Source organism: Aythya marila (genome assembly GCF_965140915.1).
Source record: "Aythya marila genome assembly, chromosome: 5".
NCBI lineage: Eukaryota > Metazoa > Chordata > Aves > Anseriformes > Anatidae > Aythya > Aythya marila.
Genome location: NC_139046.1, coordinates 55,511,211 through 55,530,580, shown reverse-complemented (window position 1 = coordinate 55,530,580; position 19,370 = coordinate 55,511,211). Strand labels below are relative to the sequence as shown.

The window sequence follows — 19,370 nt, the reverse complement described above, 5'->3', positions numbered from 1 at the left end:
CCCTTTTAATTTGCAGATTGAATTTCTTAATAGCATTCTCATTAGAAGTTCCTGATGTCAAACGTTCTTTACTTTCTCCTTCAGATGCGCCTGCATTATAATAACTGCATTTAGAATATGTTTCCTACAAGCACTGCCCTCTTGTTATTGCCACAGACAGCGCTAGTGAGGGAGCATGCCTGAGTATATGTATACATTTTTCAATTAATATGTGGAGTAGGTCAGTTCAGTGTACAAGTAAAAAATAGCTGATATATCAGAAACACACTCAGGTTTGGATAGTGCTACTGTGATCATTGCTCATGTAGAAGACATTTTGAAGTGCTGGAGGTAAATCCTTCATCAAAAGGACAATTTCAATTATTGTAATACTGATAACCAACAAAAAATGCTTTCATGCAAGGGGCATACTTTCTTCATGCTTAATGGAACTTGAAAATAGTAGAAAACTATTAAAAACAATATATATATGTACATACAAACATTTAAAAGAATAGTCTTCAGAAGTATATTGAAGTGTTTTCTTGTCTGATAAACTGCTTTCCTAAGGATTTCTCATGGCCTCCCGTCCTGAGAGTGCTCTTCTGCCCTCTGAAGAGCTCACTCTGTCACATCAGTCGATCCCGACATGTGACAGACATTTCTATCCAGACTAAACCTCAGATAAAATTATATCAGTTAACAGGCATATTCTCATTAGTGCATTTGAATGCATAAAGAGCATTCTGCTTTCAGTGGGTCTTTGAGATCTTTATTTCTAACTTGATTTCCCTCCTCTTAAATAACTTGCAGCTGAATTTAACTTCACACATTGTAATTAGTTCCACTGACTTCAATAAGGTAACTCCCAGGTACGTGCAATTAAGCATGCATCTGAATTTTTGCAATAATTCCATTTGTTTTTGTCAAATTACACTGAAACATTCACAGCTGACAAACGTGCTTACATCACGTTACACTTCTTACTTTGTCAAGTGCTGCCTTTTCCAATTGATCCTTTGCAACTGCTAGTTTCTGCTCCAGATCTGTTAGCTGTTGTGCCTGTGGGAATAAAGAAGAAAAAGCTGATATAATCTACAATTTATTTATTTATTTTAATGAATTGGGTCAGAATTGGTTGCCAAAAGACAAGGCCTCGAGGGATATATATTTTTTTTCCTTGAGAACATGTATTTTTATGCGGGAACAGGGCTCAAATCTGCAGAATCTGTGAACACAAGTTTACTCTTTAATTTCAATGTCAGCAGTAAAAGATATTTCATACTATATTTATGATTGTTCCATAGTATCCTTCTGAAAAACGCAAGTGTTCAAACAGGTTTCATTATTTTGTTCATTTATCTTACTTCTGTTTGTAATTCAACACAGGATTTTGTACTTTTAAACATGGGCTTATTAACAGTAACATAACTAGGAATCAACACAGGAATTAGGAAGCATCCAAATATTCACGCATGTGGACTCCTTATGAGATGCTACTATCTGCTGGTAGGCAAGGGGTTAACTTCAGATTTGTTTCTTCATCTCCATTCCCTTGAGATATGAAAGGAAAATTCACAGGAATAGCTAGTTATGCAATACATAGGAAGAAAGCATTTGGGGAGATCCATACTTGAAGTCAGATTCAGGCACCCAGTCTGCACCCTGTTCAGAAGGCCTGTTTGCTTTTTACCTTGCACATTATTTGCCTGCCGAGTCCTTTGGGAGGAGATCTAGCTTTCTACAAAGTATATGCAATATATTGAATGCAGACATTTAGGAGGTACTTTAAAAACTCAGTAAATAAATACAACGATTTTCTCTCCTCTTTCCTTCCCTGGGAACGAGACACAGTTGAACAGGCTTCTCATTTCAGGGAAACTCATTCTCTGCAGGAGCTTCCCACTTTGGGGCAGCAGGAGCTCCCAGATTCCCACAGTTCTCAGCTCTGTCATTAACAGCACATTACTATGTAACCAGAAGGAAGATGGTACAGTTTTCTTTTCCTTTTTTTTTTTTTTTTTTTTTTTTTTTCCCTATTACTTTTGCAATAACAGCCTACTTCTTGTTTTCCCAGTTTATGAAGGGAAGAGTAGACAGGTATTAGACTATCAGGTTTTCTTCTCTCTGAAATTCTGACTAGGTAGTGCACATTTTGTGCACGGAGAGTAATCGGATACGTTGCTCATTTCTCTTTTAGGAAGAGCAACACATTTCAATTTTGACCAAGTATTTGCAATCATGCTTTCTTTACTGCCACCCCTCACCTACTAGGTTTCACAGGTTTAACCCAGACAGACACTGTTTTCTTGACAGACTTTTCAAGATCAGACATACTTTACTGACTGTACCACAGCTTTATGTGTAGCCACACAACATAAATGCTGTTTTAGCCTACGCTCCACAAAGCACATTTAACTTGGTTTACATGTTGGTGCAATGACTACTTGCAGCACATACTGTAGGTGATACGTATAGCTTTGACAGGCCTGTGGTTGTTAGCAGATACCTCAGGAGACGTCTGTTAGCATTAGGCATAGGCTGTACTGGCTGATAAAAAGACAAAAGCCTGACATTTTTATTTCCCTGATCATGTAAACAACTACTTAGTCACATTTTAAAACAGGATTAGACATTTATCTGTGGATTTATCAGAGCAGCTACAGTTTCATTAGTCAAAAACGTGTACGATTAGGCAATCTTGCTTCAAAGCAGAAGTCAACCTCTTGCTCAAATGCAGGGAAGTCTCTCGTGACCACATTCCATCATTTCCACTGCATCACATTTCGTCGAGCTGGTACTAGTCACTGTCACATGCACACCAGAGATCAGACAAGTGGTTCAGCTCATCAGCATGACAGAGCAGGCAATACAGAATGAATCTCGATTTCATTAGATTTTGCATAATTTAACTAGACTTTATGAGAGGAAAATGTGTATTAACATACAAGAATTTACCTGAAGTTCAGCAACATCAGCAGTTGTTACTAAAGATAGTACATAACACAGACAATAAGCACATTTCTATGTTTTAAAGACTGAAATTAAATTTGGTTCTGTCAGAGACAGTTCTCATTAGATACTAGAACTAGACCAAGTAATTTCTCACATCATTAACATTTTAGTTATTGTTACTTATTAAAATACTCTACACTAGTTAAACAAATTAATACATATTAAAATATGAGTAACATTTGAAAAGGAGTATATATAATTCCACTTATCATTAAAAATAAAATTATACAAAATAGTGTTTATATGGTGAGAGGCCACAATGGCATCTCTGATGGTGTGTGTTGCTAAGGATTAAGATTACAAAGAGGATGATGGATTGCCACTTGTTGTGGGCCAGACAATTAGACTACTTTTCTATTCAGCACCATCTGTGTTGAAGTTTAAATCAGTGGAATAGATTTACACATTTCAAGGTGTCTGGTTTTCTTAGATATGTAAATTATTCAGGTGACTGAAAAGCTGGGTAGTTAATAGAAAGCAGGTAACTGTAGTTACAGGTGACAGCTGTTTCTTTCTTTCTTTTCAGAAGAATGTCTAATACTATATAATTCATTGTTCTCAATGAAACTGCAGTCATATTAAAACCAACTTGGAAGAAAAGAATTTAATTTAATTGGTACCTGTCATTAAAAAGAATTAATTAATCTAACACATAGTGGTAACACAACTCATATGAAGTAAAACATTTTCAGTTTACAGTGGAAAGGTATTCTTCCAAAGGACAGGCTAATATTTATTAGTAAAGTTTGTCCATGTGCATCATTTATGATGCACATATCCTCATTTATCCTCATTCTTATTTTTGGTAATATCATAGTATTATGATGGGCAAACTTTATCTGTATCTTTCACATATACTGGTTTTATTTCACAGATTACTGAGCCAATATTGATAATCTGGCTCAATATTGATATTGAGCCAGATGGTCAGATAACCATTCAACTGACATTAAGTAACAATAAGATCCTGGCATTAAAAATGTTTCTTCCTTCCTTTTTTTTTTTTTTTTTTTTTTTCTAATCAACTACTCACTTAGAAATACTGATGTTTATTTACTTAAAAATCCACGAATGGCAGAATGAGTTTTTTTATTATTTTTTTTTTTTTTTTCTGAAAATTTTATCTATCAAGCCTGGATTCTTATCACAATAGCTTCACTGCTATTTGAATTAAAAAGATTGATAAGGACCTCAATTCAATTAATGTGCCTTAGAGACTGAATGTAGAACAAATACAAAATACCAGTAGAACTACACAAGGCAAGTTTTGATAGGGAGGAAAAGACCCTTGCAAAGCATGGTCTGGGAAAACAAAAATGTTGTTTCCCTTCGGCATTTTCACAGAGTCAGGTCTTACAGACAAACCCGAGATAAGTCAATTTTTCATCCTCTGAAAGAATGCACTGAACAATTTTTATCCATAAAGTACACTTTTCTAGATCAAATCCACATACAAATATATGTACCCTTACTCACTGTGAATTACACAACACAGAATGGCCATATTTAATTTTTTCCAAGCATAAGTACAAAAATAAAAATAAAAAAAAAGGGAGACATGGCTATTAAAAATACTAAACAACCATTAGAACAGCCTAAAAATATTTTTAAAAGCTTTTAGCATTTTTTCCACAGAAAGTTTATGCAACATAGAATCATAGAATCATAGAATATCCTGAGTTGGAAGGGACCCTTAAGGATCATCAAGTCCAACTCTTGACACCGCACAGGTCTACCCAAAAGTTCAGACCATGTGCCTAAGTTCACAGTCCAATCTCTTCTTAAATTCAGACAGGCTCGGTGCAGTGACCACTTCCCTGGGGAGCCTGTTCCAGTGTGCAACCACCCTCTCTGTGAAGAACCCCCTCCTGACGTCCAACATGTTCAAATTCATTTAATATTAAATAAAACGTAAATGGTGATGGCTTTTTTATTGTTTTTATTTGTTTTTGTTTTTAACTTCTAACTGCTTAAAATAACCGTAACTATTTCTAGTCTCTTTATGAATTTTCTTCAGGGGATGATTAAGATATGTTTTAATTTGGCTGTTTATTATAAAACATTTTAACCTTATTTTTTTTTTTTTTTACACATACCAAGAATTGTTGGTTATTGAAGATAAAGTTATCACAGATAATGCTTTAATAAAGAACACGATTGACTAAGTGATGTTTTATCACGTTAAATTTTGAACTTTTTTTTTTTTAAATGGTCATTAAACAAATACTTTGAAAAATGATAAAATATTTAGTGTACAACATTTTATTTCATAATTCATTATATTGTCTAACTAGGACAACTTTTTAATTGGAAACCATTTAACTGAAAACTGGGACAACTACTAAACTTGAATAAATTACCCAGTAAATAGAAATTTTCTGTGCTTATTCTGTAAGCATTATTTGTATCTTAGAAAAACACAGACTCATGCTTCTGAATTCTACTGTTCACAGAGTATGTAGCTGTATGGAGAGTATGTAAAATATAACTGAGAATAAAACTTTTTGGCAGTGATTCCTGTTAATCAGGTGTACACCTATAGCCAGATGTTCAGAAACATCTCAGTTGCACTTAAAGCACTTCCAACAGCAGTAAAAGTCAGTTAGAAGCATCATTTCTGTAAAATTCTAAGTTTTCTTGATTCCTGTTGCTGCCACCATGCTTTTCTCTCTTATTTGTGACTGCATTGAGTATACACGAAAAAGGAAATAAGACCTTTGTGGGTTTTATAGTGGAAGTTTCACTTCGAGTTCCCTGGCCTGCACACTTTTCTTTCACATTAAAACCATTTACATTGAAAGCAAGATGGCATTTTTCTGGGGTTGTACAAAAGTACTCAAGCTCTAAACTAAATAGCTGTTTACCTGTGGAAACACACTCAGACAATACACAGGAAGCCACAACACTAACATTTGTGCCTGGTCTTCCATTGGCTCAGGCCAGAGCACATTATGGTTTAGCATTAAATGTTATTGCCCATTGCTAACCAATCAACATGAATAAAACAACCTGCTGTTCTTTCTTTTTCCTGTCAACCTTCTTTAAACAATTATATTATTAATTTAGGTAGTAAGGACACCCGCTTTGAGGAAGTAAGCATTTTAAAATGCGTTTTAGGCATACCAGTATGCTCTGGGCCTTTTTTCAGTAGCGTGTTATGAATATTTACTTCCTTTTTCTTGAAAGAGGTTCAAGTCTTGCCGGAAACTTTAGCTCTTTGGGTTTGAGGCTTCCTTCTAAGATCTGATCTTTCTAGTCAAGAGTACAGTTCAGCCAGGAAAATATGAAAGAAAATAGACCTAGTATTTCTGGCAATTTCGCTTAACTTAGAAGTGCCTTTCATGAGATAGCTATCTCAAAGCTTGCATTTTCTAAAATAGCACTTCATATTCAGCTGAGAAACAAAGAGGAGCCCAAACCATCCAACATATTCAGTCATCGTTAACACCAGCGTATTCATAAATAATTAAAGTGGTTCCAATCAGTTAACAAATTGTAATACAATTTTCAAAAATCCTACCCAAAATGAATATTAAATTTATTGCATTCATTTTGAGAATTTTATACTGCAGATCATTGTATAGGTGGCTGTTTGCTGTCAGCAACAACCCAGAAAACAGGAACAAGCAGAAGGAGACTAAGTGACATGCTCCAATTATTTTGAGAATTTTTATGTATCTGATTTTGGATGCCTCAGCATTTGTTCCACGTTGGCTCTGCTGGGAAGAACACCTAATGTGGGACACGCCCAAAGACAGGCCATCTCACAGCCATCACTCCACAGCACGGTTTGGTGTGGAGCCCCAGGGCTGGGATAGCGGCTGGATCTGGAGACCCACAATTGCCAGGTGCCAACAGGGATGTGGTGTTCAGGACACACCACCTTGGCTGTTCCTCCAGCCTCTCCACTAACAGGGAAGGCCAACATGTTCCATGGCATGTGCCCTGAGCCAGGCATAAAGCTTGCAGTGAGTGCTGGAGGGTGAAGGGGGCTTTCTCCACTGTGTGTACTGCTGTGGGTGCCTGGTTTTCCTGTTCACAATTTGTTGTGCCTCTGCCAGACCATTCCCTCCCTTGCTGCATGGAGGCTGACAGCTTGTCTCATCCCAGTATTCTCAGCATAACAAGTCTTCAGTTCTAATATTTCCACAAAAACACATTTTTTCCTCAGGAATTTATACAGCATCTACCACTGCAGAAGTTTAAACATGGAAGAAAAATGACGGTGTAAGTCTGACCCTGGCATTATTCATCCAGAAGCCTGTCCCTTTTTGACATATAGAACACCTGGATCCACATTCACGGCTTTCATGGGAAATGTTCCCTCTTTCTCCTAATACATGTTTGTATCTGTACATGTTTGAGGCTTTAAGTCATCTTTCAGCTTGGTATATTTCTTTCCCTCAGACCTATTTTCTCTCTGACCTTTGGGCAGTTTGAACTTTTTCAATACTTTACATGACAACATTTTAAAAATTTTCACCTTTACTGGGCACACTCAAAATCATTATTAGAATTAAGCTATTTAGAACATGTCAGTCAAAGTCCCAATCCATTTGAATTTGATATCGATTGTAGAACTCTGCTCATTTTGGTGGGAGCTGGACCAAGTATGCAAATTGATTGAATAGCTGAATGCTGCCAGTTAAACGTAAAGCTACTGCTGCTAGTTTTAAGTAACTTTAGCTCATGCTGGCCATTGAATAGTCTTGTATCTCACAGTAACTCAGACTAGCTATTTAAGACCACATTAACTTGTAATGCAAATCCATATTGTTAAGGCTACATCTTCACGGCCATACAGAAACTTTTTAAATTTGATTTTTCAGTTCATTAAAAAATTCAACACATTTTAATGCTCAAAACTATGCCATAAAAAAAAAAAAAATCGCTAACAATAAACTAGTAGACTTGACTTACTAATCACTGCAACAGTATTTCACATTTCATAAACCTGTTCTCTGGAATTGCATGAAGCTATTAATAAAATTACAGAAGGAGATTTTGTTCAATAAAGACAATAATAAATTATGTTACAAATACATAAACCAACATCCTTACACAGAAATACACATGGTGACACCCCTGTACTTTCTTGTATCCCATATCTCATTACATATATATATATATTTTTTTTTTTTTCAATTTTCTTCAAATAGCATTCTAAGTATTTTTCCACAACCAATTCAGCCTGCATTTTTAGTCTCCTACTGTGCAGCTAACATTAACACATTATGAATGATTGTAACATTACGGAACCAGTATACAAAAAAATAAGATATGGTATTTGAAATAGAAAAAACGGGACAGCAAAGAAATGTTAATTTAATCTGTGAAATAGCCCCTAAGCAAAAAAAAAAAAAAAAAAAAAAAAAAAAGTGTCTAGATAAGACTTTCTACATATATTTTTCTAAGTTTTGTTAGTAAATTATACCACCACTCCACCATTCAGGGAAATAAAAACCAAACAAACAAACAAAACAAAAACAAACAAACAAAAAACAAAACAAAACACAAGTACTCAATGTTTTTTGACCTACTTCAAAAGAAAGGCAACTAAAACAAGATGAAAAAAAATCTTGCACTTCATGAAATCAGGTATTCACTCACAGTAATAGATGACAGAACTATCCCCATGCTAGGTATACTGTCTCAACAAGAGAGTTATCTGAAAAGTAATCAAGCCACCACTCGCCATCTTTTATCTCAGCCACAGATATGTATGCAATAGAGCTAATGTATTTCACAAAAATCAACTTAGCCAATCTAAATTTCCTATCTCAAAGTGCTGAACTACTGAGAAAAACAAATAATATCCTGTCTCGAAGTGTTTTCCTACACCCAATATGTAGCCAGATCCAATCACAAATAGTGGATAAGCTTGAAAGGAGAATTTTATTTCCAGTACTGGGTAGCATCCAACTACACATCTAGAAGTGTACAAAAGCTCTGACTTCATGAAAAGTATGTGAATAATTAACAGAAGCTTTGTAATAAAATTATCATAAGCCTCATCACTTGAAAGAAAAAACATCTAGCAGCTTCAAAGACTGAACTACCGCCTGCAACAAGAGCTACGGGGATCCTAAACCATGGAGACTAAGTGCAGCACTTAGCGCAATTTGTATTGCAAATGCTTCAAAAGGAGAAGGGTCATCAATCTTACTTCCTGGCTCTACATAAACCAATGTATACAAATGGAACTAGAGCATGAAACGCAAAGCACTCCATAAGTTCTGAGCTTGCTGAGATCCTGATCTGCTTGTATAACCGCTGTATCACTGGATCCATTACTCACAAACCTTTAGCAATACTAGATAAAGACAATTGTTCCATAGCTCAAGATGAAGAGCAACATTCTGCAACACTTGTAGTCACAATGCTTTCTTCTACAAAGACCCTCACTGCAAGAGAACAAACCATAGTTTGAAATAATTGCTACTTGCAGCAGCAATATTTTGAGTAATTATTTTTAGTAATTATTAGTAGTAGTAGTTCTCAAGGTCTGGGGCAGATTTCAAAGGATATCTTTTACACAGTGTAGCTTAAGCCTTTGTCTTCCAAATTCTTTTCAACTCCGTTCTGTGTGCTGATTTTTTTTCTTCATTTTTCAGCCAAATTTAAATTGTACGCTGCACAGTACCTGGTAAATTACATTTATTTTTAGTTCTTGTCCTAACATTTTTAGACAAATGGTTTTAGACAAAGATTTTTTTTTTTTTTGAATACCACTCTGAGTAATTAAGACTTTTCACTTGGCCGTCTTCTATTAGTCACATTTGTACATCATCATTTCTATTGCTGTATGATGTGGTATGCTATGATGTGGCTCTAGGACCCTAGCCCCTCACTGGCTCAGCCAAGAGTAGATGAATAAAAGATGAATAAAAATAATCTTAATGATCCTGAAGAATGGAAAAGAGGAAACGATACCCATGTTTGGAAGAGGAAAGAAGAAGAGATTATAACTTACAGATACTACAACAATCATTTTTGGTAAAATACTGAAAAGAATAATCAAACTAGCTCTCTAAGGGACAGAGTTTTATCTGTTATATATCATTCATGAACTGAACCATGAATTAAACTTACACTCATTACATATTCTGGTGACATCAAACCAGAACTCTACATGTCATAGGAGAATGTTTTTTTTCTAAAGTTATCTTGACAAACTGAAGAAAATAAAATGACATTCCCTAAAGACAAGTGTAAAAGTGTAAAATACAGACAGGAATAATCACTGAAGCAAACACAGAATATAGGACAGTAGGGATAAATGACTCAAGATGATATCACTGCTGAACGTGTGATAGTATTTGTAAAAGAAGCAAAGAACACTGTGGGTACAGACTACAAAAAATGTATGGATGAAATGCCCAACTGGACTTTTGTGTCTACTTGCAAATGTCACTGTAAATGGACACAGACCAAAAGAAACAAGTTACGATCAGAATAACATCAGGCAGTAATGGTGTGCAAACGGTTACTGGGAAGAAGAACCAAGGAAAAAAGTCTACATGTATTAATTTAAAAAGCAAAATTTCTCTGAGAGATTTCCTCTTCCGGATTCTACTTGATTGTTTTGCTATGTGATGTTGTCAGTCTGTAGCTTATACAACATATCCCTAATAATGTCACCAGTTTAAAAATCCCTTTGAGGAAAAAACAAATAAACAAACAAAAAAAATCACCTCTAATTATTTTGTATTATGCTATGTTTATAACAGATATTTTATAATAGTTTGTTTTGTTTGTCCTAAGCAGCACTGCTCAATTTCCCCAGGGAAGTCACAGAAGATTCAGAGGCTGAGGAAACAAGTGAGATGAACAAGCACACTGCAGGCTAGAGATTCCGTCTGAAAGTGAAAAGAGCTGCAGCATTCTCTCAGAAAAGTTGATGTGACAGGTCCGTATGAAATTGTCCTCAGTCTATCACCTTCTTTTATCACCTTCATTTAGTATTACAGGGCAACGTGAAAGCACCAACAAGACAAGAGCACTGTTTTTGTGCTGAATAAATCAATGTATATGTAAAGTTGAAGGAAAACGATGATGCTTTTTATTTTTTTCCCCTCCAAAAAAGCATTTTTCAGGGGAAAAAATGAATTTTATGATACTCTCAATATAGCAAAGAAACCTTTAAAATGTATGAATGGCCTCATTTTTCAAATACACAAACCCAACTGAATTCTCTAGTTGATAATATTAACAAAAGCAGATGCAATTCATGGGCAAAAGTACAGGTTAGGTAAGTCTTTTAAACACAACCTTTGCCCCTTCCATAGAAAGTCTGTTAGGGTTTTTCCTAGACCATGATACTTTCTTCAAATAAGTTCCTGAAAGAAAAACATTATATTTAAACTACCATTTCTCATACAGGCCTCCGCTGGTAATTATGAAACAAGACCAAGTTTGAGAAGATAATATTGTATGGTTTAGTCTTTTAGAGGTATTGAGCACTCAAGTACCTGAAGCACTATTTAGAAGCAAAAGAGAAAACTGAAGGTAAGTGATCATCTCTCTTTAAACACATGATGTCGCAGTTCATGCAAATGTATGGGTTCAAGGCTACACTGCAGAAACAAGCTAGATCACTGTGAGGAGCAGCAGAGCCTATCAACATCAGGGAGTAAGATTCTCCTCTTGTTTCTTTCATTCCTTCCTCTTCCCATCCTGTTCCTTTCTCCTGGTCACCTCCACTAACTTCCCCACCTTTCCCTGTTTGAGCACCTCATTCTTTGCTTCTGCCACATGCCCCCCATAACCTACCCCCTGCATTTGTCTTCTTGGAACCAGTTTCACAGTTGGTTCTTTACCGCTATCGCTTGGGCACCTCTAAAATTGCGAAGCGTTCTAAGGACCCCCTAGGGCCACAGGCAAACAGTCAGGTATGTATTTACGATGCATATTTAGCACCTACACTTCAATAGTGGGCCATGTGCATGTACCCAACTGGAACAAAGGCAATTTGCTCCTCAGTAGAGGGTGCATAATTATACATTACCTTGCTCATGGTAAGACCAGATATGGAATATTTATTAGCAGTTACCTAATTTATTATACAGCTGATGCTATTTACTTACTTATTTAGATTATACTATGGAACGAAGATGGTGTACATCAGTAGAATAGGCTTATTTAGCTGTTGCTCACAGTTCAACTTGATTTTCTAGGACTGTATCTGCACTTTCACTTGAGGATTAATTAAAATAATTATTAATGATCAAAGGAAATGAACTACGTATGTTCACAATATCATTGGATAACAATGGTTGACATGCACCTACTAAAGTAATTGATGATGAGCTTATTAGGGCATAATCTTTAGATTGTCATCCTAAAAATGTGGTGAACAGTGTATTTTGCCTCAAAATTTAAATGACCAAAGAAGAAAACATTAAATGGTAGATAGAATTGATGTTTCTGAAACTCAAACACAATCCTTAGGAATTCATAACAAAGCAATAAACAAACATTTATTCAAGCCATAACAATTAACTGTTTGCACCTTGTACATTTAAAAGAACAAAGGTTTCAAATATGCAAGAGACTTGTGTAAGGTGATAGTCAAAGTAAATGCTGGCTATATTTTTCTACATGTCGTATTCATATCAGACACGCATATGCTTGTGTTTCAAGAATACCAAAACATATTTTCAATTCTTCTCTATTTTAGTGAACCATGAGGTTTCTAGGACAATGTAACAAAACGACGTGAAGACAGGGAATGGTGGAGGAGTACTTTTGGAAACAAGTTGTTATGAATGCCAGAAACAAACATCGATTTTAACTTAGCAAAGTATTGAAACTTAAGTATACGGTAATGAATCAGCATATTACATTAATTATTAAACTATTAATAATTAAACTATTCTAATTAAGAGTGGACTCATTCAGGACTAGCAGGTACCTACTTAAAAAGAGAGCTATAAAATCAAAACTCTTGGCTGAAAATTTAGTATTAATCATTCCTTATTTTCCTTGCTCAGACATGTAGCAAATTTCCAATTCTGTCAGATCTTTAAGGTTATTGCACTGCATGTTTTAAGGGACTGAGCACTGACAGAGAAAGGAACTCAAATTCTAATGTCAATAGAGATGACAACTACACAGCCTTGAGAACATAACATAACTTTAGTGACTCCCCCTGCTTATCAGTCACATGGCACTTTATCATACAGATAGATAGGTAGGAAGATATACATGCATCCTTGCAACATAACAAAGATTATAAAACGCTTTGAAAACACGAGAGTAAACACATGCCAAAAATTAAGAAGTAATGTTTTATTTACTACCACTTGTTAAGTTTTGGTCACTTATTCCCCAAACCTCTAATCAGTAGCTTCATTGACAATAAGAGTTACCAGTTTAAATTTTAAGAAGTTATAAAACAGTTAGCGATTTAAAGCTCATTAAGAACCTGTTTCTCAATGTTGATTATGAAAAACAAAACCAAAAAATCACAACCAAAAAACCCTTTTAGGGTTCTTCATTATTAATTCCACCAGAGAAAGCAATAGCTTAATGGGCACAGACTGCAGAGCTCCCTCATGCCCTGTAAAAATCTTAGACTCAAGTGTACATCCTTCCAGCGAACAGCTATGAGAAGCTTGCAACAATCACATCTATACAGGAAATACAATTCCCTAAAGCCCTCAATAAGGCAGGCAGAAAATATAAGGTTGAATGGTGTGGGAATGCAGTGGTAAGGGGAAGCAGTGTAAATTTACATGGCCAAACATAGGCCACTATTCCTACGATAAAAGGAACTGTATCCCAGACACAGAACTATTCCCCAGACAGTATTTCCCTGTGACAGTAGAGAATAACTTACAGAAGATTAGAATGTATCCTCTTGTCCCTCTTTAACAGGGAACAAACTTCTCCCTACACAATCTATAAAATAGGGCAATAGATTTTGGTAACCAGAAAGGAACTAGAACATTGTTTTATCTGAACATGTAAACAAACTTAATATTTACCACTTCTTTTGTCTATTTAAAAACAAAGATAGCAGAATCATTTAGGCTTTAAATCTCCTCTTCTTTACCCCAGAAAACAATTAATAAAAAGCATTCTAACTCTGTTAGAGTGGTTTGCAAAAAAATCAACTGAAATAGGTAGCAGTTCTGAAATTACATTATGTTTTTATGTCTGCCTTTGGTGTTTTGAGCTCTTTTTAGTATGTTGAGAAGGAAACAACTGATTCCTTAGACCTACAGTAATCAAGGCAGGTATTATACTCCCAGATTACTTCAACATTACAGCAATTCCAATATCTTAGCAAAGTTATGTTGAAGAAAACGCACCTTAAAAATCAAATCTTTTTTCCCATATCGAAGCTCTTTCAGCTGGGCTTGAATCTTTTTTGACTGAAAGGAAGGACAATAAAAGTCAGTGTTTTTCCTTTCAAATGCTTACTTTTAAGACCTGAAAAAACTGTGGCAAGATCTGACAACAACAGAAACGAGATCAGCTTTAAAATGCAGAGAAGTAACCAACATGAAAGCCAGTTGCTTTTCCAGGATAACATGTCTAAACCAGACAAATGAATCAAGGGAAGAAGAAAAATGGTACTGAGCTAAAGCATGTATATGCACTATTATGAATAGCTGTTTGGTTTATATATTTCAGACATGAGATGTTTAGTACTTTCCAGGAAAAGATGTCTGGAGGCATCACCTTCAAAACCATCTCCAGGGCACACTGAGACTGTTTGTACGCAGCCTGCGAGAGCAGAATGAAGTGTGAGCTTCCTGTTAGACAGTTCTATCCGTAAAGGGTGTTTGATCTAATTATTAAAAGAATACTAATTGTACTATGTACTAATGGTACATAGTTATTATGCTTGGTAAGTATAGTACCTAATTAAAGAACAGAAAATACATGGCATTTTTGTGGCCTACACCACCTAACTGGCAAAACAACAACAGCTAAGAAGGATGCTCCTGAAATCTTATAATCTTGGTTTGTTTGAGTGGCACTAATCACTTAAAAACCACACATTTGCCAGGATAATTCATCAAGCCTGATTTTCCTAAGGTTTAAAATACATTCACAATCCACTGCCTTGAGTGGTGGTTAGCTTTGGTTTGGTTTCCTGAAATTCTTGGACAACAAAGCTTGTCATACTACAATAACCTTAATTTCATTTTAGACTTCACCCTCAGATTTAAAGACATTTGTGCAGCAAATATTAAATAATCAAATCAATTACCCAACATTAAAAACATTTTGTTCCTAGCTGTATAACATTTATGTTATTTTAGTTTTTTTTTTTTATTTTATATGTTATTATTATATGTACATTTATGTTATACAGCTAGGAACAAAAAATGTGAACAAGAAGGGAAAGCAGAATGCTATGTTGCTCACTGCCATTTTTTTATTTTTTTTTAAAGCAGTAAACAAGGGAAGACTATATATTTATACTCAAATACTCTGGCATGTTTGAAAACAACAATGATGACATAGGAAGATACCAGATTATGACAATCTGGAAACAAAAAATCATTATTTCCTACTGCTGAGGATTTCTCAGAAACTGTGGTTGCAGATTGTCAGTTAGACTAAATACCTAATATAACTCAAAATCACTGCTTGGAACTCGTAAATTTTGTTGCCTAAGTTTAAAAGTAGAGTCTTTGATAAAGAAATGTGGTATTTCAACCTTAATATATAAAATTTTAGTCAAGAATATAAGTGTTACGCTTCTGTTCAGTTCTAGGAAGGTGAAATTACTTTTACAGAAGTTATATGTGCAGAGAAAACCCCATGAAATAATTGATACAAATGAGTAAACCATGGTAATGTATACTGATTTTATGAGTGTTTATACTAATAAACACTCATAAAAAGGCAAATAGCTAAAGGGACTGCTCCAATGAATACAGTTACTTTTACATTTAGATATTTGAAAAAAATAGGCTTTTTTATCATCAGCTGTCTTAACACTTCTATAGAGAGAATATTTTGTAATATGACACTTCATCTTTGAAATTATGAACCATCAGAAAGACTGATAGTAATAGATCTTGGCTGTTTCTGTTACTTTAAAAAGGAACTAAAAAAGAGCAAGAAAAAAAAAAAACATAATTCCTGTGCTATTGTAGGCATGGAGATCTTGGAAATAAAATTAGTTTTATATGTATTATAGATGTATAATATAGCCCTTAAAGAGCTATATATACTTTTAAGGACTATGCACAAACTTTACCGTACTTGCCTAAAACTTAAGTTTGCAGCTTGCTAATATATTTGAGTTGCATGTAGCAAAGCCACAGGAAGTTGAGATAAACAGTCGTCACGCATGCGTAATATATAATCTCTGCACAAGAACTCAGCACAAGAGACTTAGATACAAGCTTCTTTTGGGTATACTCAGTTTAGAATAGAAAACAACCTTACCTCTTCTGCATGAATACCACAAAGTTTGTTTCCTGACAGAAGCTTGTTTTTGAGGCTTTTGTTCTGAGGGAAAAAAAAAAAAAAAGTTTTATTACTGAGAGTTACTGAAATTTTAAGGGATCTTTTAAATATTTCATCATACCAGTTTTGTTTATACATCACTAACATTTCAAGTCACTGAAAAAGACACAAATAAGAAGATAAAATAGCTGCATCATGGCACAATATTCTCTCTGACAAAATTCTGCAAGTCTATAACTTGGCACTAAAACATGCTTTCATAGAAAGAGGAATGCACAAGAAACCTTCCAATACTCTCAAGCAATAGCAAGCAATTTAGGCTGTATATATGAGATAAAAACAAGAAAAAAACCCTCTAATCCTAACCTGATGTCAAGGGCATAGCTCAATATCATTTTCAATAAATCATTATAACAACTGAGTAATAGGTCCAAGGATCTTAACATTTAGCCCTGATGATCAAATGCATTGTAACTTTTCATTAAATTTCAAAATTTAAAACAGTAAGTAATCAAAATGTTTAAAACACTAGCTAGCTGATAGCATTTTAACCACTTGGTACTCTTTTTCATGTGCAAGTTGTAAATATTTCTCATTTTCAGGGGAAAAATACATATATAATTTTATAAAAATGCATTTGTAATAGTTCTGTAATTTCTTCTGCATTCTTCACTCACATTATCCTATAATTGACAGTCAAGTGTAAGATTTCTCTGCAGTGTGAACACCTGTAAAAACCGTTCCGAAACTTAAATATTTGATAGGTAGATCTTCAAATGCTAACGTACAAAAAAAAAAAAATAAAATAGAGAAACACACAAAACATAACTTCTCCTGTGCTAACAGACTGTAAACATCCATGCAGAAATCCAGCCCACCACATTTCAGAAATTTATATTTATTATTGTACAGCAGTAGCTTTTGTGAATATTTTGCACAAGCATATGCTGGTGTTAGGAAAAAAAATGATAATTTAATTCAGGATATCAATTGAAATTTAGTTTAGTATTCCACTGAAACACTGGACATTTTGTTTCCAGAATTAGTAGCTTGGAGGTTTTCTTGAAATAAGTTTCTATTTAAATCCAAGGTAAAGAAACTAACAATTGAAACATCCTTTGCACAATTCCAAAATAATGAAAAGATATGACATCTTGTTTCACACATTTCACTGTTGCTGTCTACTCTGCACTTATACATATTGCTGCAGAAACAATAAATCACTTCAAGCTGACACCATTCTCTAATGCAAAAAAAAAAAAAAAAAAAAAAAAAGCAACTGGGATATTACTTCGAATAATACAACAGATTCTGCCTCGCACAAAATGTGATTTACAAAGGGCTGGATGTGAAAGGAAAGAGAACACATGTTGTTCTCAAGTCTCATGGTTGATTACGTTTTATTCTTTGAAAATGATGTGGTGGCTCCAGTCACAGATGAGTACTTTATGAGTGCTAACCACTGCAGAAACAGAACGAGACTGCACAAAGGGAGTTAGGTAGCAGTTACAAGGGGATCAAAGGTAAACGAAAAAAAAAAATTAATTCCCAACAAAGAGATGAAGCACACCCAGCAAATCTATTACTCACCAGGGGTATGTCTAAAGATCTTTATTGTACTGTGATCACTTGTTGGATGTCACTGTTTTTTCACAAAAGATCAGCATCACTTCTCAGGTTGATAGCCAACCAGATGTGCCAAAGGCACTGTCTCATTAGGAAATTGCACTTAATTAACCCAGGATGTTAAATCATCATTTTGTCTTGACTAACTAGGTTCGTTACCCTCCAGATTCCCTATAGTCTGACAATGGTCAGTTTAAGGTAGCAGATTCTGTTACTTAAGAACCAAAGTAAGAGTGAGTTGTCATCTTTACATTTTTACTCATTCTTCTTCCTTTTGCCAAGTGAGAGCTATTTTAAGAAATACTTCTATCAACACAGTAACAGCTCAAAATTAACTTCCACATGAACTGTTTTGTGGAGGCCTTGCAGTAACCCAAGACATGAAGAACTGAATGCATACCACCCCAAAAGGACATATGTTGTAGCAGATGACCATTACAATTTTCACGTGTCATGCCAAAGTAGTCTAACAGAAAAATACGATTAGGAAAATGTAGTCAAAAACAAAACTTTGTGAAAATATTTTAAGTTAGATGGACATAATTTTGGAGCTTTACCTAGGCCTACAAGGATTTGTCAATCCTGTCTAGCCTAAAGCAAGTAAACAGAAATCGGGGTTACCACCAAACACCTGTGATTTAATCTGCACTTGTTAATATTTTTAGAAAGGAGAGCAAGCATTTGAAGGTTATGGTTATCAAGAGCGTAACAAGTAGGTGCTTGTCAGAGGCAACTGACAACCTCCTGCTTCAAGTTGGAGTGTTTTTTTGGTACTTAGCAAATTACACGTCACTGTTAAATACAGGATTGCATTCTGAGTAATATGAATAATGTGACTCTGGATAATATGAATAATGTGAAGTATACCACTAAAAACGCATGTAGTATACCAGAGCCTCATTTCATCAGGATTCTGACTTAAATAATACGAAATGAAGCATCTTCTCAGGTACATGTTCTGTAAATTTGCTAGAATGGGTTTATTGAAAAACAGATCAATTAATCAGATTATTGGGTTATAAATGCTTAGAAATTCAGGACAGAACTTCTCACTCTTATGTCTCTGTTAATGATTCAAGATGATGGCTCTTATTCTTCAACTACATATCCTTCAAAGAACAGCAACAACAAAAAGTTTATCATTGTACAGTTTGTTTCAAGTATCTTACTTGTTTTGAAGTACTTTAACAGAAAAGTCATAGATGTTTCCAGTTTAAAAAACAACACATTTCAAGAATTAATTGTCTGTAAACATGTCCTTAACAGTGTCTCTTAAAATGATATACAGGAATGATTTTAATTAGAGATAGGCTTTT

General features: G+C 34.8%; 1 protein-coding gene across 1 annotated transcript in view; it reads right to left on the bottom strand.

Moving 5' to 3' along the window:
* The window catches only part of LUZP2 (leucine zipper protein 2), a gene marked incomplete at its 3' end in the record, with an annotated part of 190,675 nt that overhangs the window by 51,130 nt on the left and 120,175 nt on the right, over nt 1-19,370 (bottom strand). Inside the window, exons 6-8 of the mRNA XM_082761376.1 lie at nt 16,408-16,470; nt 14,310-14,372; nt 967-1,041 (exon numbers count right to left, since the gene is read on the bottom strand). Coding sequence (XP_082617502.1) covers nt 967-1,041; nt 14,310-14,372; nt 16,408-16,470 — 201 coding nt within the window. The remainder of the gene's footprint in view (nt 1-966; nt 1,042-14,309; nt 14,373-16,407; nt 16,471-19,370) is intronic.